The 15,977-nt window shown below is 47.1% G+C and overlaps 1 protein-coding gene across 11 annotated transcripts in view; it reads left to right on the top strand.

Annotated features, from left to right (window-relative positions):
* Positions 1–15,977, top strand: part of ADD1 (adducin 1) — a 582,264-nt gene that overhangs the window by 226,958 nt on the left and 339,329 nt on the right. For all 11 annotated transcript variants that reach the window (XM_086964173.1, XM_086964167.1, XM_086964172.1 and 8 more), the window contains exons 3-4: positions 2,011–2,224; positions 11,146–11,308. In XM_086964173.1, the coding sequence (XP_086820299.1) occupies positions 2,030–2,224; positions 11,146–11,308 (358 nt within the window). In that variant the 5' untranslated portion in view covers positions 2,011–2,029. The remainder of the gene's footprint in view (positions 1–2,010; positions 2,225–11,145; positions 11,309–15,977) is intronic.

Here is a 15,977-nt window from a genome sequence, read left to right as displayed (position 1 = left end):
CTGTGTGTGGCGCTCTGCCTGTGTGTGGCGCTCTGCCTGTGTGTGGGGCTCTGCCTGTGTGTTGGTCTCTGCCTGTGTGTGTGTGTGGCGCTCTGCCTGTGTGTGTGTGGCGCTCTGCCTGTGTGTGTGTGGCGCTCTGCCTGTGTGTGTGTGGCGCTCTGCCTGTGTGTGTGTGGCGCTCTGCCTGTGTGTGTGTGGCGCTCTGCCTGTGTGTGTGTGGCGCTCTGCCTGTGTGTGTGTGGCGCTCTGCCTGTGTGTGTGTGTGGCGCTCTGCCTGTGTGTGTGTGTGGCGCTCTGCCTGTGTGTGTGTGGCGCTCTGCCTGTGTGTGTGTGGTGCTCTGCCTGTGTGTGTGTGTGGCGCTCTGCCTGTGTGTGTGGCGCTCTGCCTGTGTGTGTGGCGCTCTGCCTGTGTGTGTGGCGCTCTGCCTGTGTGTGTGGCGCTCTGCCTGTGTGTGTGGCGCTCTGCCTGTGTGTGTGGCGCTCTGCCTGTGTGTGTGGCGCTCTGCCTGTGTGTGTGGCGCCCTGCCTGTGTGTGTGGCGCCCTGCCTGTGTGTGTGGCGCCCTGCCTGGGTGTGTGGCGCTCTGCCTGGATGTGTGGCGCTCTGCCTGTGTGTGTGGCGCTCTGCCTGTGTGTGTGTGGCGCTCTGCCTGTGTGTGTGTGGCGCTCTGCCTGTGTGTGTGTGGCGCTCTGCCTGTGTGTGTGTGTGGCGCTCTGCCTGTGTGTGTGGCGCTCTGCCTGTGTGTGTGTGGCGCTCTGCCTGTGTGTGTGTGTGTTGCTCTGTGTGTGTGGCACTCTGCCTGTGTGTGTGTGGCGCGTAGCGCTCTGTGTATAGCGCTCTGTGTGTGTAGCTCTGTGTGGATAGCTTTTATTTGTCGGTGGCTCTATGTGTGGGTGGCTCTGTCTGTGTGAGAGTGGTTCTGTGTAGGTGGCTCTATATGAATGACTGTGTGGGTGGCTCTGTGTGAGTGGCTCTGTGTTGGGTGGCTTTGTGTGAGTGGCTCTGTGTGTGTGTGGGTGGCTTTGTGTGTGTGGCTCTGTGTGGGCGTAAATGCAATGGGTCCTGCATTTGCGAGCGTTTAAGCTATTGGCATTGTAAATGACTGCCATTTATTTAACGATTAAGCTATTGGCAATGTAAATGACAATGCCATTTATTATTAAAAAAAAAAAAAAAATAATAATGAGCAATGCCAATAGCTCTACCTTTAATAATGCCGAGACCATTGCATTGTAAATGCTTGTTATAGAGGACCCGAAGACTGTCTTCTTTCTGAAGTAGGTACAGTCTAGTTGACTATAGTTAAAGGGAGTAGGCCCTAGGGTAGTAGATTTTTGTTTGTTCAACTACAATGTTCAGCAAACAATCCTTTGCTCTCACATAGTAGCGTATTGTATTAGCACAAGTATTACTACAAGGGCTTGCAGTATCAATAGACTTTGGGAAGAGGGTGCCCTTGGTTTTCTCTCTCAGACTCCTTGTTTGTTCGATAATGGTTCGATACAGATGTCTTGTGAAATCTCTTATAGATACATTGACCGTTCCTTTCTTGAGTGAAGGGCTAAGGGATCTTTTAGATGAAGAGTAGTTGTTTAGTAGTTACATTTCTGTTTTCTCTATGGAAGTTGTCACAAAGAAAGTTAGAATTTCTACCGTCTAGTTACCCTGCTCCCCCCAAAACCACAGAAGGGGACATAAAATGGGTCACACTGAGAGAGCAATTACAGCACACAATTTATGTGGAGAAATAGACACGAGATTGAAGGTATTTCGCGTAAAGGTAATTAATTCAAATTGTTAATCTGCATATTTGGTTTGACTTTTCACTAGTTGGTTTTAATAAAAAAAATATAAACAAAATATGTTTGTAGATTCACATTTTTAAAAGCTTATGGAGCAGTGTCTCTTATTGATGGCTAACCTACTGTCATTTATGCAGGAGTTTAGAATGTGTGAATGTGAAAGTTTTAAACACCTCTTAATATTAATCATGTATTTTGTTTTTGTACAGAAACTAATTAAATTGTGCCATGAATGGTGATTCGGGTGCAGAGGTGGTGACCTCACCACCTCCTACAACCGCTCCTCATAAAGAGAGGTACTTTGACAGAGTTGACGAAAATAATCCAGACTATTTACGAGAGAGGAACATGGCTCCTGACCTTCGTCAAGATTTCAACATGATGGAGCAGAAGAAGAGGGTCTCGATGATACTGCAAAGTCCGGTAAGAATGGAACTAGTTTTCTGTCGAGATGAAGTTGTGATGAAATTACATCTTTATAATCCATGCAGATTAGACATTACTCTTCCTAAACAAAGTGAATCTGTATGTAAATATTAGCTTTCAAGGAATAAAAAATCTGATTTTCAGAGTGATTGGCTTTCAGCTTTGAAGAACGCAATTTTGATAGCTTCAGGCTATTAAATATAGGCGCACAAGAAAGAGTTTTCTTTGCATATTGGTGTGACCGTACAATTAAAATCAGTAAAGTCATGGTTAGCTAACTGTGGGAAGGCAAATCGCTAGATAGTTGACTGTACAAGCAGTTACTATTCAGGCAGTTTTTTGATATCCAAAACAAATAGATTCCAGTTGGAATAGCAAATTATGAACCAAAGTCATTATTTATATAATTGTTGGCCTGGGTTGATTTTTCTAGGATCTTCCGCATCACATTTCAAAACTCTAGAATGTAAAGTTATATGAACTTTATTTGGATAGTTTCTAAATCCAATAGTTAGCTTGCACTAGATATCCAGGCTACATAATTCACCTTTGCTTAAATAGTAATGTTTTCATTTCTTCCAATGTTAACCACTGCTATTCCATTCTGTATTCAGGATGAATCACAGTTGGGAACAACCTGACGGAAAGCTTTGTTCCTTATTGTTGACAGTGAGCCAATTGACGTTCATTCAGTCTTTCCTTGTTGAAAATGTGGAGTTCATTTTAGAGTTATTGGTATCAATTATGCTTGGAAAGTGTGCATCATCAGCATAGCAATTGAAACTTAAATCATTCTTTTCAAGAAGTCGCTAAGAGACTTGTGTGTACATTGAATACTAGCAAAGAAAGCGCTTTTCTCTGCTTCACTTCCACCAAAGTCAGTTCTATTGTTATGCGTCCTAGACAGATCTGAACTTGCTGAGCAAATGAAACGGAACCCAACTCCAGGCGGTTATTGAAGGCTACTGATGAAGTCAAGATATTTAGTAGTGAGCTTTCTTTCTCAGTTCCCTCAGCATGTTGTTTTCGGCCATTGGCGTTTGTGAAATGCAGTCTTCAATTAACGTGACTTTGTAGCAGTGTCAGTTGCCTGAGGCACCTTTCCTGTAAGTGCTACACTTTCTCCTAATCGAAATTATTTACCAGAATTGAGTTGTAAATTGGGCAGAAGCCAGTAGTTTGAAGAATATGTATTTGCCCTTTGGAAGCTCAGTGATGGCTAAACAAGCAAGGTTGATGCACACTTTGATTTAAAGGACTCATAAGGATCACTAATGCAGGATGAAATTATGCCAACATTTAAGCAAAAATCCTGAACAATTTGGTTTAAAAAAAAATATTTTTTAGTAGTAGTTGGACTTTTGCAAGCAATTCAAGCAAGCAATTCCCTCTCAAATCTTTTTTTTTAATCTTTTTTTTTTGATCTGTTTAAAATGCATTTTACAGGTAGAGACAAAATCCTTCTGACCGGAATAAACCTTTACCACTTGGGCACCTGACAGAGTCAAGTTGAAACAATCTAACTGCCCAGTTCGGTGAAATATAGTAGTTGCATTGGGCAATCTGCTTCAATAATAATCATGGGATAACAAGGAGGAATTTAAGGTGAAAGGAGAATACAAGGAGAGAAGGAAGTTGGAGAGAGAGGCTGACAACACAACACACAGGCTCATGAACCGATGCCTAGCAGGGATAAGCAACCAAACCTGACCATAAAATCTACCTGCAGGTAGTCATCTCATAGTCGCCTGCAGTTTGCATACGTCACCTATTGACTGGGAATGTGCAGTGTGAGAAGTTGGCCCGATATGCAGTGTTCACTATTCTAGTGATCACTATGCATCGGTCCAAACGACCCTTATGGTGATTGGTTGTAAGTCAACCTTAGACCAGCTATCCTAGTAGCGTGGATACGAGCAGTCTTCGGGCTAAACTCTAGAGGGCGTGCTAAGCCAGCTGTTATATCATCACATACCCCTTGAACACCAAGTGAAAGGACACCACACAAGTGTTATGAAAATAAACAGTGTATTTATTAGAATCACAACAGCCCTGTACTCTTTATGAGGACAGGGTACTAAGCACACAACAAAAATCTTAGGAAAATACTTCAAGTGCACAATCAATACAAGTGCCCGAGGGCACGGAAAGTTTAGTGGTCTCGGGCGGACCCGATAAGGCAAGTCGGAAGCGATAGGGACTCGGGACCCTTAAATAAGGAGGCTATGCGGCCACCGAAATGCCGAAGTTACCTAGCCCCAAGGGCTGCGGCTGCACAAGTCTTTACAGATGTCGGGAGTCTTCGCTGACGAGCCAGGAGCCGGAAGGAAGGAGTTGCTGGCTGGCGACCAGTGGAAATAGTTCGTAGAGATCCAAGCCTGGATCAGAGATGGATGACACCTGAAAGCAGAGGGGACCAAGTTCGTAACTACTAGCCAGTAGTCAGAGGGTACCAGGAGGGCACCGGATGATCGTCACCTCGACTAGGTGAGTGGGCGACGCTAGGCTCTGCAGTCTCACGGACCAGGAGGCGTTGTCGGCGACCAGGATGGAGGTGCGAGCTGTCCCACGAAGGTTGATGCTGTCGGCGTCGCTGGGCCCAGGATTGGGGCAACAAGCCTTGGCAAAAATCAGGGCCACGTGGTGGGCCTAAAATGGCGTCTTGAGTGGACCAGGAGGGTCCGGGGTGCTCCTCTCGCAGAAGGGAGCAAAGGCCGGTCTGGAGCAACCAGACCAGCAGCGTTGGTTGTCGGGTGTCGCCAAGAAGGTCACAAGCCAGCGGCTAGTAACCAGACAACGTGCTGAACAGCAAAGAGCAGAAGGGCCCCACGCAGATCGTGGAGATGCTGGGAGGCTGCACTTCGGTGCTGGAGCTGCTCAGGGTCGGGGCTTCTCGGACCCCAGAGCACTCACCAGAGGATCCCTCGGTGATCGTGCTGGTTAAGAAATCGTGCAGGTCTTGATGATGGCCGGTCCCTCGAGGTCTCGTCGCACCCACAGATCTCAGCTGAGCTGACGATGTGGGTAGAGGTCAGAGGTGCCAGGGAAGCCGGTTCTCCTCGAGCTGGGCAGTCGGATTCCAGAGGAAGGACTTGCAGCAAACCGCAGAGTTCTTAGGTGGTGCCTGCGGATGCAGGGTGACTACTCCTTAGCCACAAGGGAGAAATCTTGAGAAGAGTCGAGAGTTCCTTTCGTAGAAAGTATTCTTGATTCAAAGATGATCTAATTTGGAAGGGTCCCCGCTCCTGCCTTTATCCTAAAGAAAAGGGTGGGTACGTGACTAGGTCCCGCCCTAGGGGTGGGACCACGAAGGGGGGTGGTTACACCCCTCTCCCATGCCGGACTTTCCCCAGGTCAGAGGCTGGGTGCCCCTGGAACTGGTTCTAGCCGGCAGATGCATAGTGAGCACCGAGGTGCCAGTCTGCAGTCACCTTCCTGTAAAGCCCTGCCTACCCAGGATACACAAAACCCTGTCTGGGATGGTGCGAGCACCGCCCCGGACAGGAAACCCTTTGTCCAAGCTCTCCTCGCTGGAAGGACTCCCAGCAGCAGGAGGTCAGACTCGTGTCTGTGGTGGCAGCATCCATTTTGTGGAGCTGAGGCTTCAGTTAACTTTAACCGGGGTTCACAGTTACGTACATGTCGTGTCCCTCTAGAAGGGCGGAATGCTAACCCCGTCGCCAGCATTGGTGAGGGGTCAGTATCCCGATTCGTATGACACCTTACTCGACATGTTTTGATAACGCGATACCGAAGTTAGCGATGTGGTATGCGTTATCATGGAACAGCCATTGGGTCTTGGTTCCGCAAGCTGCAACCGGGCTCGGCTCGTGCCAGAGCCCAATTCACACGATTCCACGCACTCTGCCTTCAGGATTGTCAAGGCCTGCCATAGGAGTGACTGATAGGAACTCGGGTGTCCATTTGAGGTTTAGATATAGGTATACTATACCTAAAGCAACGGGCGAGTACGCCACATTGCCCCAGCTGTCGCGCAGCCAGTTGTGTTAGATTTAGATGGCCATCCAGGGGTGGCATAATACATGCTTCAGCCTCTGGTAGGCCCTGGGTACACCGATGCCCTGAGTTACAGGGTCTGACAAGGTGGCCCAGTTCCAATTGGGTAATGCACCTAAGGTACACATATCAATTTAGCGAGAGAACAGCTAGGCTGTGGGTCTGATTGGCAGGCCCACAGCCAGAGAAAGTCGTAAACCAGTGAAACAAAAGCAAAAAATCTGGGTGATCATAGGATTGGAGACCCTACTCTCCTACATGCAGTGCATCACTATTTCACAATCCTGATGAGCTGTGCCATCAGCTGATTGATGCGCGTGCATATAGGCCCGAATTGGTTCCCAGTTATCTCTGGGATGGGAGACGATCTGCATCAAATACCAGTAGGTCGCTAGCTGGCTCTAGGAATACGTAGCGTCTCTCAGCCAATCCTCCAGACGAAGGCATGGTCTACTGTCCCAGCACATTGTAACCCTCCGCTTACCCAGGAGCAGCGGTACAAAAGTGGGTGGTGATGGACGGAGCATCTGAATCAATCAAACACTCACACCCAGTCAAAAGATCTGAGTTTAATCCATCACCGTTCTTTACCCCACTCTGCCACCCCAGTTCAGACATGGCTATATGCAAATCAGTCTGGCCCTGTGCCTCATGGGAACAGTCCAGCCCGAACTGCTAAGCCATGTCTTCCCTGGACCGGAAACAAGCTTCCAAGGACCGGTTTCTGGCATTCCAGCCGTCTTCAGCCCGGCTTGCTTGAATCCAGTGGCAAAGTGAGCAAGGGACTCACGTCTGAGCATACCCTGCCACACTTATGGCGGCCAAAAGCGGTACAAAAGGGGGTGGTAATGGACGGAGCATCTGAATCAATCAAACACTCACACCCAGTCAAAACCCCCTTTTGTACCGCTTTTGGTCGCCATAAGTGTGGCAGGGTATGCTCAGACACGGACTGAGCACCAGCATTTTATGCAGGAGAATCGTTGTGCTGTGCTCAAGTGGCATGGTTGTTCTTAATGCAATGTTAATTATGTTTTACTTTACTTTGCACGGTCGGTCCGACATGGCCAAATCGGCCCCCAGCAACAGAACTGGCCCCCTGTCATAAAACCGGCCCCCACCCCATCCAGCCTACCGGGGGATTGCCCGTTGCCCGGAATTGCCAGTCCGGTCTTGGAGACGTGCGGTTTAGTCGCAGTCCTGTCATCTCTTCTACATCATCCATAATGCTTCTCAGTATCACTGAACCCTGGGGCAGTCACACAATAGATGCAAGATATTTGCACAGGGGACACAGGGCGCATCCAAGAGTCCCCATCTACACAGCCACTCAGGTGTGCGGTACAACCTGTGCAGAAACTTAACGTGGATCAGTCGCAACCTATAATTGGGCAATAGTGGCCTTGACTAGGCGCAACAAAGTGCATTTATCTTCCGGAATAGGCACTCTCAACAAGTCCTCCCAGTCTAAACATCAGTGGGTTTTCACACAGGTCCAGTGCACTGCATTTCAGAATCCAATCTAGTGATCAACTTGCATGGGAAAGGGTACCCTAGAAAACTGTCATACAGGCAATGTGGGGGGCGGCATGGGGAATGAAGCATAGGAGTCACGCATAGGTGTCCTCGGCTGGTAATTGGTAAATCGATCAAGCAAAGTCACCATATCCCCCTCAAGCACTTGCTGTGGCGAAATAAACCCTCTGGGAATGATGCTCCAGTAGTGGTAAACTGGAGACACCTTAGTCTATCACACACGTCCTGGGTAAAAGGAAATCCCGGGTGTCTGATCAATGGAACCGAGGGAGCAAACAAGACATCTATCCGAGCGCGCCGACGAAGCTCATGCCAGGACCAAATTGTGCACCCAATTGTTTCTGCCCCTACCCGCGGACATGGCTGCGCCGTATATAATACCATAGGGAGTGGCTGTGTCTCCGCATAATCATGCTCCTGCGCTGTATGTGCCGTGAACTGTGTAGGATACAACCAGTAAAATTCAAACTTTGTAGAAATGGCCGCCGCTGCAATAGATGGCTCGATCGCCTGAAGGATTGCCAAAAATGTGCACAAGTTTTGCGCGGTAGCACTTCCCGGGACAAATCCTGATTGATCTGGGTGGCATTTAGGGGAAGCATGGGAGAAGCTGTGATGCAACAAACTTAGCCAGAATTTTCTTATCCACATTAATCATGGCTAGGGGCCTGTGTGACTCACAACGCTGCGGGTCCTTATCAGGCTTCAAGATAGTAACAATGAGTGCCTCTCTAAGGGAGTAATTCACCCTTTTACAGGGACTAACTGAACATATTTATCAGGTGTGGGGCCAAGAGGGGTGCATATTCTTTATGCACGCCTGCGGACAGGCCATACAGGCCTGGAGCTATATCGACCGGGAGAGCCGTATAACTTGAATTACATCTTCCCCTGTAAAGGGTTCTTCTAAGAAACGGCGCTGTCCTTACCCAAGCCACAGCAATTGCTTGAAGTCAAAAGAATGACGTAAATTCTGGGGGATCTGCACCTGTGTTGTACGATACAAAGAGGAATAAAAAGACCACATTGCCTTCTGCACTGCCGCCTGGCCAGTCACCAGCTAATCCTCGTTATTGTGCAATGCAGTCATTAGCCCAGGGTTTACGGAATAGACCAGCAAGAGTCTTGCCCGCCCGATCTCCTAAACCATAACTCCTGGCTTGTGCTTCCGTCCCATATAGTACGTTTTGCGTAGTGCGGCCTCCTCAGATTCGTCTATTTTGCTGGGTATGCTGCCCAGCAGTTCTGCCCGCTGTGTACAGTAGTACTCCTCTCAGGAGCTCTTATCTCTTTCTCAAGCCTTTGTAGGTCTCCCTGAAGTTCTTGTTGAACTCCAGCTTGCTTAGCAATTTATTTCCCTCTGATCTCTGATATGCACACCTCCCAGAGCACGGAAGGGGATTCCACTGTGCTAACGCCCGCTTATGGCCTTGCGTAATGCCTGATCCCTCCGGGATCCAGGCGGGTTCTGCCGGAATAGTCTGGAACCACGAGCTCAAGAACTAACAGGGAGTGATCCGAGAGTGTCCTCAGCAAATGGGATACAGCAGCCACCCTTGCGTCCACATCTCTGGACGTTAGCCAATCCTCCACCTGGAGGAATTAGCTGAAGACGCACAAGTTCCCTCCTCGATATCCGTGAGCCTGGCCCTTCAAACATCTACTAACCCATTATCAGTTAATAAAGACAAAAGTTCGGCGGCTGGCCAAGGTTGAGGGCGACGGGAGACCCCTGGCCTATCATACTGCAATATTAAAATAACATTGAATTCTCCTCCCCACACTACCTCACCTGGTCCAAGCGTATCCACATGTCTCCAGAGTTCCTCTAAGAAAACGAGGTCAGCGGCCTCAGGCCCATACACAGACACAAGCCTAAATGGGTGCCCCTCCAAGGTCCCCGCCAGCAGCACACATATATCCCCTGGTGATCTCATTTATCCACCGGCGTGCACCAGTGCAACCCCTTCCTAGTAAGAAAGGCCACCCCCCCTTGTATAATTGAAATAGCAAGACACTTGTTGCTCGCCACTCCAGCGCAGCAGTATGTTTAGTCAGGTGTACTTCCTGAAGAAAGCAAATATCTGCACCATGGCGCTTCAGGTATGCCAGAACCAACCTCGCCTTTTGCTGTTAATTCAGGCCTCGCGTATTCCAAGTAATGATCTTCAGGAGCGCGCTGTTTGAATAGCACGTGATCTACAGCAGCACATGCTGCAAACAGAAAACACTACTTACCTGTGACAATCAATTATCTGCTTTTAGTGCTATAGATATACATGTGCCTACCCATCTCCCCAGGTGGTAGAAGTTACATTAACAGTGCTTCTGTATATATTTTACTCTACTAGCTACACATACTTTTACTAATTTACCACTAAACGCCTACTTACTCATATCTGTGGGGGAGAAAACAATCTTAGTTGGAGTCTGTGTTCCGATGCATTGTAGATTTCGGGGGAGGTATCACGAGTTACCTCAAAGCCAAAATGTATTTTTCTAATAAAAACTTGGTATCCACGGCCAACACTAGATTGCAGGGATAGTTCCAGCATGTAATGGGTAAGTACAGTTTTCCTTGCTTTGTGATTAATTACTATTGTTTTTAGAAAACATTCGATCTCTGTATTGGTGTATGATTAGTGAATGATTTGTAGTGTGAAAGGGATGTAAGTGGAGTGTGACATATGAGGTCGAGTGTATGAGTGGTGTTTTGAGTCTGAGCATTTTAAATTTATTGATGAATTTGTAAAATGTGCATCTGTTTTGTAATAAATACTGAACAACTGATTTTTTGTAAAGGATGAAAAAAGTATTAAGAAATAAATAGAATATGGCAAAGTAACATGCTATATATTAACAAAAAACATGGTGTGGTCTGGTTCTGTTGGATTTATTCAGTTGTGAAATAAATATAGGTAGGTACGACCCCTTTTCTAAAAGCTATTTTGTTGTCTTTTCCCCTTGGTCCTATGCCTTTTGTATATATAGAATTAAAGGGAGCTCTGAAGTATATTTTGGTGCATTTCATTACTGTCATGGAATTGATTTCCCTCCCAGGAAGATACACAGCACCCCCTCCTGCATGTCTTTTATGAGATGTACTGATTGTTGGGCAGGACTTTGAAGCAGTCAATTATGGGGAGGAATTCTGAGATTCCTTATTATTTTCCATTGAAAGAAACATTTGATAACTTTGTAATTGTTATTGAATTTGTCTGAGCTGTCATTTTTTGAAAAGCGCTATGCCGCAGAGAAGGCGCACATTGTAACACTGGAGACCTTTTACAAAAACGTCTAAAAGTTACGATCCTGCGCCTCCCTTCACTGAGAGAAATATTTTACTCGAATTTACTCTATTTTAGGCTTTTTGTGATGAGCTGGAGTCGATGATTCAAGACCAGTTCAAGAAGGGGAAGAACCCTGCTGGTCTGCTGGCTTTGCAACAGATTGCAGATTTCATGACCACCAACGTGCCAAATGTATACCCTGCGACCCCACAAGGTGGAATGGCTTCCATCAACATGAGTGAGTGCACAGCATTTTTCATACACCGTATTAAAACAATTTTCTTTTTTTTACGATTTTTTTTAACATTTCGCTTAGTGTTACATTGACAGTATATTTCACATGGTGTACAGACATAGATGGAATATTGTACAGACATTGATTCTATCTTTTTACATATTAGAGACGTATCCACCCAGACCCATTTGCCCAAATGAACTCTGAGAGTGATCCATAAATATCATACAGTACCGTGTGCTCATTCACTAGTATCCGACTCGGACTCTTCTAATGGGGAGGCTCACATATGTTGCCTCGATAAGTGTTCCAACCACCCCAGACGTTTGTCCATTTTTTGGGGCACCATCTGTGGACATATACAGACTTTTCCACCATCATCTCCATGTCCATATTCATGCACCATTGATTAAGAGTAGGGCTAAGTCTGGGACCCCAATGTTGGGCAATATTCCGTTTTGCTACTGTCATACCTAGAGTTACCCAGTCCTGCGCAACCGTGTTTAAATCTGTGGGTTCCCAGATATTGAGGAGACAGCACCTCAGGTCTGGAAAAATTGTGACACACGTGACTTGGGAGAGCGTACGCATGACCGCCATCCAGTAGCGCGCTATCTCTGGGCATAGCCACATAGTGTGGTAAAATGTACCTGTTTCTCCACTTGAGGCAAAGCGGCGTATCAAAGGGTGTATCGTATGCAATAGTGTCCTGGTATAATACGTGCGGTGTAAGATTTTTAATTGCACTAATCTAAGTCTTGATGGTATTTCAGCCTCTCTAGGGGACGCAAGCGCCTCCTGCCAATCAGCCTCATCTATGTCCCCCACTTCTAGCTCCCATTTGGTCTTCAGTGCCGTCGTGGGGTCTGGGCCGTTATTTACTATTTTCGGATAGGTCTGCAAAATTGCCTTTTTGTGGAGATGTTCTGTTAAAAGCCTATTCTCTAGAGGGGAGGATTCTTTGTGTCACGTTCCCGGTGGTAGTTAGGACTGAAGTGCGTGCCTGATCTGCACGTAACAAAATAGTTCTGTCTGTGCTATGCCGTAAGTGGCCTGAAGATGGGCAAATTTGACCATCTCTCCCTTTTGCCACAGATCTCCGACTTTCGATATTCCTATCAAATCCCAGCTGTGAAAGCCTTTGGTGTTGCGCAGCATCTCTAGTCTCTTTGTATCCCATAACGGCATTGCTTGTGTGACCACCCCTTTCCAGCCTAATGCCCTTTGCGCCTCAAACCCCATGTGTATCGTGTGGCCCGTTGGGCCTGTGAGGCTGTGCCGTCTCGTTTTGTTGTAGAGTGCCCCAATGATCCTGACGGGGCTAAGAGATGTCTATTCATCCGAAACGCTGGATCCTTTTGGGGGACATGGAGCCATTGGTTAATAGCCACAAACTGGGAAGCCCAATAGTACATTCTTATATTAGGAAGAGCAATCCCGCCATCATACCAGCTTCTGGTGAGTTTTTGCATAGCTATACGGGGAGTTTTCCCGTCCCATAGCAATGTCGTCACTTCTGCATTTATCGCTGTGAAGTATGTAGAGGGGACAGGGAACGGTGTATTCTGCAACGCATCAAGAAACCTGGGAAGTACCATCATTTTGAAAAGGGCATCCCTTCCCAGTAGTGTCAACTGCAGTGTGCGCCAATATTTAACATCTCTTTTGAATCTCATCAAGGGCTGTGTCAAGTTTTTTGCAGTGAATTGTGCATGATCATGTGTACAAATGTCCCAAGGTTTTTAAAGCCATTAGTTGTTATCTGAAGTGCACAGCCATGTGGGAGCCGTGGGAGGGAGCCGTGGGAGGGAGCCGTGTAGAACATAAAGAAGTGACTTTTCCTAATTGATGGTGTACCCTGATACTTGCCCATAGGCCGCACATATATCCAAAAGGCATTTATGTAGCGTGCTGGAGACGTTGGGTATAATATGTTGTCCGCATATAGTGATATACGGTCTTCCCAGTCAAGTGCCCATCGCAACCCATGTATCACCGGGTCAGGACTAATCCACGCCGCCAGAGGTTTGAGTACTTTTACGAATAGGAGTGGCGATAACGGACATCCCTGCCTAGTTCCTCTACCTAGTGGGAATGATATGTCGTTCACTACTACCTGCGCCATCGGCCGGGTATATATAATAGTTGGATCGATGCTCAGAATTTCGGTCCGAATACCTGCTGTTTAAGGACTGCGGAAAGGAAGGGCCATTCCACTAAGTCGAATGCCATTCGTACATCTAGCGATAGTATGGCTGTGTCCTCTGCTATAGTCCATCTACGCTCTATCACGCCATGTAGCCTTCTTAAATTAAGTGCTGTATTGCTGTTGGGCATAAATCCGGATTGATCCGGATCAATCACTGCTGACAAGTGTGGTTGCAGTCTGGTTGCTAGTGTCTTGGCAAGTATTTTTGCCTCCGCGTTGAGTAGAGAGATCGGTCTGTAGGATGGACACTTCTGTGCCGGTTTGCCAGGTTTATGTATCGCAACTATGGTGGCAAGGCGCTGGTCCGTAGGCAGGATTCCTTTGTCTAAGCTATCTACATACATGGCCAGTAGGTGTGGCACAAGTTGGGGAGCTGCTCATTTATAGAATTCGACCGGAATCCCATTGGGTCCTATCGCTTTCCCTGTGTGTAACGCTCTAATTGCCTGTGTAAGTTACTCTGGTGTGATATCCTCATCTAGAGCTGCTACTGCATCTGGAACTAAGGTAGGCATGCATATATCGTGGAGAAATGTGAGGTTCTCTACCGTAGTTGCAGTGGCAACTGGTGTGTACACTGTCTTGTAATGTGTCGCCAGCACTTCAGTGATTTGCTGCGGTGCGGTTACCAACTGTCCGTCATGTAATCTAATCTGAGTCACCCAGTTGTTTGCTCTTTCCTTCTTTTCTAACTAGGCCAACAATCAGCCTGCTTTGTCTCCCTCTTCGTAAATCATGTGTTGTGTTTTGCTAAGTTTACTAGTGGTCTCTTCACGTGTGTATGCTTTATACTTCTGTTGTGCCAGGTGCAGTCTGTGTGTCGTCTCTTCAGTAGTGTCTGCCACTGGTGCCACCTCTGCCAAAGATACCTCCAGTTCTAGCTTATCTATATGTTTTTTTCGTCTCTCTCTTTTCTGTCCCACAATTAAGGAGATTGCGTGTCCACAAAGAACCGTCTTGTATGCCTCCCACTAGGTCATTGGGAGAGGGGACTGAGTATTGATTTTCTTCAAAATGGCACTTAGTCGCCTTGATGAGGTCTTTGCTTATTTTACGATTTTTTTTTAAGATACCCTGGGCGAATTGGAAACAATCTTTGATTTTGTGGGGCAAATGGTGCATAAGCAATGAGCACTGGGGAGTGGTCTGATAAACCCCTGGGTAGATGCCTGATCGGTCATTCCTAGCATCCCTGTGGCTAACGTGAAGATGTAGTCCCGTCTGGAGAGGCTATTGTGTACACGAGAATGAAATGTGTTTTGCCGTTTCTCCGGGTATCTGATCCTCCATACATCCAGCAATCCAAGCGCGTCCACAAATTCTAATAATCTGTGAGTGGCTCCGCCTGTGTCTTTAAGGGCCTGTTGGTCTACAGAATCATTCATGCTGGCATTGAAGTAATTCCCATAATCCGTTCTCCGTTGGGAAGTGCGAGTAGGAATTTCCCTAGGTCTGAAAAGGCAAACTGGTGCAGCGTCGGCGGTATATATACTGACACAATGTTGTACAGCCTACCGCCCCATTGGCATGTTATTGCTGCAAATCTCCCCTGATCATCCTTGTGCGACCCAGTCACAAGCAAAGGGAAATGTTTTTTGATTAGGATCCCTACCCCTCTGGAACCGGAGGTGAAATCAGAGTAGACTATCATTCTAAAGCCCCACCGGTCCAAGGCCTTAACCGTCGTTCCCTGCAAGTGCGATTCTTGGAGAAGTGCCACAGCAGGATTTTTCCGTCTAAGGTAGTGTAACATTAAACCACGTTTAATCTTGTCCCCCAACCCATTTACATTCCACCAAATCATCGTCAATGGAGTGCCATGTCTTTGGGAGGTTTGTGTCTGTGGGACAGTATCACCGTCTTCTAGGTTCGCGTCCGTCATAATCATCATTTACGGTCAGTCTATCTTGGACTGTTTGGCAGTCGTCTCCTTCAATTTCATCTATTCGGATCCTTGTTGTAACACCACACATAGAAATTTCAATCCTAGCTAAAATAAACTCAATAAACTGACCACAAACCTCCACCCTCCTCTGTGAATAGCGGACTTAGAACTACCCTCCTACCCAACTCAGCAGAGTGCTTTAGTCCCATAACTGTGTACTTGCGTAAGGGGGGGGAGAGCCACTCTGTGTCCCCCGCACATCCCCGTTTGTGTCCTCGAAGTCTGAGGTGCACGATCTGCATCTTACTACTTTCCGATCCTGGGTGTAGTTTTCGTGCGTCTCCTCATATTGTCTCTACAATGTTTGTCTTTCAGTCTGTAGGATCAGAGACCCCTCTGTCAACCGGACTGCCTGTCTGTAGGCCGTTGTTGTCTACAGAACGCAAAATTGTTCTCAAGCGTGGCAGTATTGCCCTGGTAGTGTCTCATGGCTCAGAGTGTCATATCCATGATGTCATTCTACGTCCTTGCACCATTGTTTGCTCCTGTCGAGATCTCTGTCTCCCTGGTCTGAGCAG

This window comes from Lissotriton vulgaris, chromosome 3_2 (genome assembly GCF_964263255.1).
Source record: "Lissotriton vulgaris chromosome 3_2, aLisVul1.2, whole genome shotgun sequence".
In the NCBI taxonomy this organism is placed as follows: domain Eukaryota; kingdom Metazoa; phylum Chordata; class Amphibia; order Caudata; family Salamandridae; genus Lissotriton; species Lissotriton vulgaris.
The sequence above is the reverse complement of the archived record's forward strand: the minus strand, read 5'-3'. Positions and strand labels throughout refer to the sequence as shown.